At 60.1% G+C, this 6,406-nt stretch overlaps 1 protein-coding gene across 2 annotated transcripts in view; it reads right to left on the reverse strand.

Moving 5' to 3' along the window:
- Positions 1-1,903: 1,903 nt before the first annotated feature.
- Positions 1,904-6,406, reverse strand: part of NEURL1 (neuralized E3 ubiquitin protein ligase 1) — a 37,562-nt gene continuing 33,059 nt past the window's right edge. For both annotated transcript variants that reach the window (XM_030885989.2, XM_045291282.1), the window contains exons 4-6: positions 5,216-5,908; positions 4,227-4,373; positions 1,904-3,894 (exon numbers count right to left, since the gene is read on the reverse strand). In XM_030885989.2, coding sequence (XP_030741849.2) covers positions 3,656-3,894; positions 4,227-4,373; positions 5,216-5,908 — 1,079 coding nt within the window. In that variant the 3' untranslated portion in view covers positions 1,904-3,655. The remainder of the gene's footprint in view (positions 3,895-4,226; positions 4,374-5,215; positions 5,909-6,406) is intronic.

Below are 6,406 nucleotides of genomic sequence, written 5' to 3' on the forward strand. Positions count from 1 at the left end.
AAGAGAAGGTTTGAGCTCAGAGAGGGTTTGGAATCTTGAGTTTTGTCTTTGTTAAGAAGGACTAGGTCAGGTTTGAGTGAGGAAGAAGAGAGCTGGTAGGTTAGCATTAGTGATTAAGTACCCTAGTCTCGAGCCAGTTGGAAAAGCCTCCAGATTGGGCCGTTATCATCCGCTGGGCAGAGGAAATGGCCACTCGCTGGACCACACGTTAGGCCCTCAGTGAGGAGTTTGGAGACCCTGGCTCTGGGGCAGACATCTGTCTCCCAGGGTTCCAGCTGGTTTTCCTATCCACTGGCTGCCAGTGCAGAGCCAGTCTCAAAACTTTGGAATTCATCCAAGGCCCACTGCCCAAGATACAGTAGGGACCCCTCTCCCCTCTACCCCCACCCCATCCAACAACTGGAACCTCCTCCGGACCCAGGCTCCAGCAGGCCAACGGAGGAGAAAGACCCTGGCATTGGCTCTTCTGTTCATGTGGTTCACCAGTGTGCCCAGCCTGCCTCCCTGATGTACTTGGGGAGTCAAGGGCAGGCTCAGTCATGGGCATACCTTTCCCCCTTTATAGTGGCCTGGAGTCCAGGCACACAGGCTTGAGAGCTTGGGGACAGGGGCAGAAGGATACACAGAGCCAGTTTCTAAATTCTTTCATCCAGGACACAGTATAGACAGTGAGATTCACTGCCAGGGGCCAAGAGGTCTACAGGAAGGAGGAGCTTCTGGGGAAGGCAGGTGTGAGTGGCAGTGCCCAAAGCATGGCTGGGTGTGAACAGGCCATGTCCCCTGGCCCCTCACAGGGAGGCCAGTGAGAAGGGCATCGGCTTCAGTGGTCAGGGCCAGTGCTAAAAGCCTCTAGGACCAACTGTGGTGCTAATCTCCATGTTCTTGACGTTGTTAATAGTGATTTTAAAAAAGAAAGAAACTTCTCATCACAAAAATGCAGCTTCCCTGGGGAAAGAACCCAAACTACCCAGGTGTCCCTTGTCACTTCTTTGGGACTCTGTGGCCCACAGAAAATGCTGTCTTGGCATGCTTCCAGACGGTAAGATTTGGGTGGTTTTGTTTTATATTTTATGTTTACATGCATCTTCTATTTCCCTGAAAACGAAATAAAGTTTTTGGCCTTTTTAATGGAACAGAAACCCTTTATTTCACGCTGCTGCCAGGGAAACCCTGCCAACTGGAGAGCCAGCGCCACAGCCCTGAGTGCAGCGAGCGCCCAGGGCCTGGTGTCACCTGAGGGCAGGCCTTGCACCCTCTAATCCTCACCTCCTTTTTCTGGACTCCAGCACAGGGCCATGGGGTCCTGGTGGGGCAGCAGCCATGGCTGTGCGAAACTGGGAAGCCAGAGGATCCTTCCAGTGGAAGAGGGGTACGAGCTAGTCCCGTCCCCAACACTCCAAATAAGGCTGCCGCCAACCCCTACCCCCACCCCCCAGGTGTACTCAAGGTCTCCCTCCCCAGCTGTGCCTCTCCCAGGGTCCTCGATGGGTAGGCCCTGCACCGGGGAGTTAGCACCTCTCCTGCTGACCTGAGCAGAGACTGGCCACCCCTCCATTGGCCCCTAGGTGGCACTGCCTGCTCCCAAAAGACCTCTCCAGGTCTGGGCACTGCTCAACCTGAAGAGGAAGTTGAGGGCCTTACTCCGGCCCTCCACACCCTGCATCCCAGAGCCCCAGAACCACAGGCCCTCTTAAAGACGAGGTCTTCTTCCTCTCAACGTGTAACAAGGCTCCCCGTCAGCCTATTCAAACGGAGAGTCACACTCTAGTCCCCACAACCCAGGCAGCATCCAGAGCCAGGCCTTGAGCTGACTCCCCTCGGACCCAGGATACCTGACCATGTGTGCGCACACACAGCCCGCTTCCCCTCCCTCCCTCCTTCCACTGCACAGCACAGCCCTCAGGCTGGTACAGAACCACCTTTATTCACAATCACAGAGACTCGGGTTCACAAAGGGGGTGGGGGGCTGCCCCCACACTGACAGATGAGACACATGGCTTCCTCTTCCCAACCGTCAGGCCACCGAGCCCCTGCCTTTGCCTGACCCCTGGTCAGGTGGGGCCACTCCCCAGCCTCACCCCCACAGGATGTACAGGTCTCCTGGGAAGAACAGAGCTACCAGGACCTGTGTCTTGTCCCCAGAGGCACCCTGCAAGGCGCAGGCTGGCATCCCTAAACCCAGGACTCTCCTGTCATACCACCCACTGCAGCTTCTCTCCAAAGGACTCCCCAGCACCACGCTATCACCCCGACACTCCCACCCTCATTTGACAGGGGGATGCTGAGGCTCAGAGGGGCGCTGACCTGGCCGGATCCAGAGTTCTGGTGCCCTGACACCTGGCCCCATACAATCAGGACAGGGCAAGCGGGCGGGCAGTACTGTGGTGTGTGATGGCTGTGCCCAAGAGGAGGGGGCCTTCCCTTATCCCAGGTCTGGGAGTGACGGAAGGCTGGCCCCTTCCTGGCTTATCTTCCGAGGCCTTTCCTTAGACCTGGCTCCCCAGGCCCTGGCACTGGACCCACTGGCATTTCTGAGCCACCTTGATGAGCCTGCTCCAGCCCAGAAGTTGGCACCGAGGGCACTCCATCTCTGTGCTTTTATGCAAAATGGGCATAATTCTTCAGGCGCCCTGCCTGCTGATCCTGTGGAAGTTCCAGTGCATGGTGTGCAGGGCTGGCTCCCGGTGCTCCCCAGGGCTGGGGTCTGTGCACATCTGTGAAGCATGACCTGCTTGCCTGGCGCCCCACTCACCCAGGGCAGCATTTCTAGGAGCGCAGGTCATGGAGACTCACCCCCCACCCCATACACACACACAAACAACCCACAAACCTGATAAATAAATAAATTAATTAAAAGGAGAAAGGCTGATCTTACCCCAGGGAGTTTCCCTCAACAGCCCCGGCCTTCGGCCCCTCCCTAGTAAGCTCCAGCCACCCTGCAGGTCAGCAGGCTGGAGAGGGTGGCAGACCCTGACCGAAGGCAGATCCCACGCCCCGCAATCTCAGGGCAGCGGCGGCCAGAGAGATGACTGGGACAGAACAGCCATGGCCAGGAGGGGGTGCCCCATCCCAGTCAGATGGGGCCAGGACCTCGGGTCGAGCCTTCCACAGCTTGCCCCGGGATGAAGGGCATCCACTGACCAGTCTCTGGCCCCTGGCTGCCAGGCTCAAGTGACAGGGAGAGGACGAGGAGATGGCAGGGGTGCTGTTGGGCAGGCTGTGCGCTGTGGCAGGGCAGCTGGCTGAGGGAGCCACAGGAGGCTGGGAAACATCCTCTCCCCTCACCAGCTAAGCCGCAGCTACCCAGAGGAAAGTCCGTGTGCTGGACTTCTGGCAAAGGGGCCAGTAGACTAGCCGGGCCTGCCAGAAGTCAGCCTCAGATGGGGGGAGTCGCTCAGACAGGGACCCTTTCCTTGCCTCTCGGGAAGTCAGGTGTCCAGATGGGAAGTAAGTAGGGCCTCTCCCTTCCCTCTGCCAAGAAATCCGGCCCTGCCCCACTGTCCCCCACCTCCCTGCCTGACATCCCCTCTGTGCCTCCAAACCTCAAGGGGGCTCAGTTTCCCGTGTTTAATGGAAGAGGGAAAGAGCTTCCATCCAGAAGGGGGGCGAGAGGGGCTGTTGAGCGGGTGCTCCGCTGAGCTCGCAGGCGGCTGGGCTAGGAGCTGCGGTAGGTCTTGATGATGTCCTTGATGGGGCGGCGGCAGATGGGGCAGCAAGCGTGCAGGGCTTTCTTGAGGCGCAGGCCGCAGGCGTAACAGAGGCACATGTGACCACAAGTGTAGATGACCGTGTCCACCGCGTGCTCGTAGCAAATGGTGCACTCGTCGCTCCACTGGCCCAGGCCGGGGGTCAGGGGTGACTCAGGCAGGCTCACTGGCGAGTTGGGGGTTGTGCCTGGGAACAAAGGGACACCAGTCAGGGGAAGGTAGGGTTCCAGCAGGCCCTGGAGCAGGGCCTAGATTCCTGGAGGGGAAAAGCTTCTTGTCCCATCTGCATGTTTGGGGATGGGCCTGTTTACCAGGACGACCCCTGCTTCCTTGGCAAGAGAAGGGAGAGGCTTCCTGGAAATGCCTCCTCCGGGCCCACTCCACCCCCAGACCAGACAGCGACCCAGAAAGTGACCCAGCTAGGTAGGGCCCAGCATGTCCCAGAAGCACCCTCATCCTTGGGGGCTCAGGCTGCTCCTGTGGAACTAGGGGCAGGAGCGGGGCTGGCAGCACACTTACCGCCAGCAGAGCTACCCAGAGGTCCCAAACTCCCGGTGCTGAGCAGGGAGTCGGAGAGGCGGCTCCCCAGGGCACTGGGCGAAGTGGGCGTGGAGGCAGGAGAGCAGGGGAGGGAAGGGATGCCCCGCTCCGTCAGGAGGGTGGAGCCTGGGAAGGAGTGGGAGGAACGAGGAGCTCAGGATGAGTTCGCAGAAGAGGGGGGAGGGGTAATATTGCTGGACTGACTGCCTGGGCTCAGGGCTAGGGGTTTCACAGGCTGCAGCCCTTGCCCCCCACCCCCGGCAATCTGTTCCACCTGCAAGGTCTTGTTATAGCCACAGTCTCTAAAGTAGCCTCCTGGTCCTCCCCGGGGATCCTTTGAGGCTAGGCTTTCCCAAGGCAGTAAAGGAAGCCATCAGTCCTGCTTAAGAGTTCTGGGATCCCTGGCCTGTCACCACCATCACCTCCCACCTCTTTCCCATCTCCCGCGCTTGTTCTGGGCCTGCATTCTGCCCCTCCACCCTCCCCTCAGCTCCTCTTCACCCTTCTTTCCTTCCTTTCCTGGATCCGATCCATCCTTACTTAGGGGCACCAGGCATGGTGCATACAGGAAGCTGGGAACAAACTGCCCCCCCGCCCCCCCGGCCCTCTGAGAACCTCAGCCCCTGCCCTGGGCACCCAGGTCGGTGCAGCCCTGCCCAGCCTCACTAAGCTTGCAGGCCGCCAGCTTCACTTCCTCACGCGGTGCCCTCATGCACCAGCAGGGACTCATTCACCCCAACATAGTGCCCTGCACACAGACACCCAAATCAACCCACTGCCACCCAGTCCGAGTGACCCTGTAGGGCAGGGAGACTGTGTAATCTTTCCCAGAAGCAGCCAGCTTCGTCTTTCTGTCAAGAAGCAGCTGGGGAGTTCGAGCTGCTGACCTTGGGCAGAGCAGCTCAATGCATAACCCACTGGGCCACCATGGGGGCCGGGCTGGGCCACCTAGTGCCATGCCCACTCACCGAGGATGCGGATCTGGGTGACGGCCCCGTGCAGACTGAAGAGCATCCAGAGCGGCTGTGACGCGTCCACGCACAGCTGCATGCCGCCGGCTGCACCGTTGTGGCTGAGGTGCAGTTCGCCGTCGGCGTTGACCACCAGCCCCAGGATGTCGCCGCTGTGCAGGGGGCCCGGCACGCGGCACACGGCCCAGAACTCCTTGCGGTCCACCAGGGCCTCCGGGCTGAAGGGCAGGTCCGCGGGCCGCAGCGTGCTGGGATCGCACGTGGTGACTCCGAAGGAGAGCGCGGCGGGCCGCGCACCGCCCGAGCGCGTGACCTTGACGAAGATGGTCTCGGCCACGCGCACGGGGCGACTGGTGAAGACCAGCGCGCGCTCGTCGCGCCCGTGCTCCAGGCGCGCCACCGTCTGCTCGTCCAGGATGCGGACGTGCGCGCCCGCGCGCAGCGGGTGGAAGCGCAGGTCGCCGTCGAGCTGCGCGGGCAGCGCGCGGCTGTGCTGCGAGTTGAGCGAGTTCTGCGGGATCGGGCAGCCGGCGGCCGGCGCCCCGTCGGCACCGTCGGCGCCCGCGGGCACGTTGAGGTCGCACAGGCTCACCGAGAGTCGCGCCTCGTCCGCCTCGCGCCGCAGCGACGGCCGCCGCAGGGCGGTGAAGGAGCGCGGCCGGAGGCAGTCCGGGAGCACCAGCTCGCTGTCTGCGCGGAGCCCGCGGGGCCGGCGACAGACAGACAGACACAGAGAGAGGGGCCGTCAGGCAGGCCGCCCTGCTCATGGGCCAGCAGACGGACAGCCCACGCTCGGTCTCCGGCTGGCTTTAAAAGCCTGCACCATTAAAACGCTTACCAAATTTGCAATGGCCTAGAAAACGCTTATGACAGTAATGAGAAAGGGCAGGATAGGAGTTTTGTGTATCCTAGGCATTTAACTGTTTACACACAGAAATAAGCTGGGAAAGCCACCAAAAGTGAAGGCCACATTGCTTCTAGATAGTATGCGTATGAGGGTTTTCTTTGTACATGTTTACGGACCTATTTCCTACAATAAATGTATGTGTGTTTTCCTTTAACACTAAGCCCTTTCTCTTTATTCCCAGCACCTACAAGAGCTCCAAGCACACAATAGACAGCCAGTAAATATTTGTGGGTGGGTGGGTGGGTGGATGGATGGATATGGATGGATGGATGGATGGATGG

The sequence above is a fragment of the Echinops telfairi genome, unplaced genomic scaffold, assembly GCF_000313985.2.
Source record: "Echinops telfairi isolate 266 unplaced genomic scaffold, ASM31398v2 ScPeMD7_70;HRSCAF=299, whole genome shotgun sequence".
NCBI lineage: Eukaryota > Metazoa > Chordata > Mammalia > Afrosoricida > Tenrecidae > Echinops > Echinops telfairi.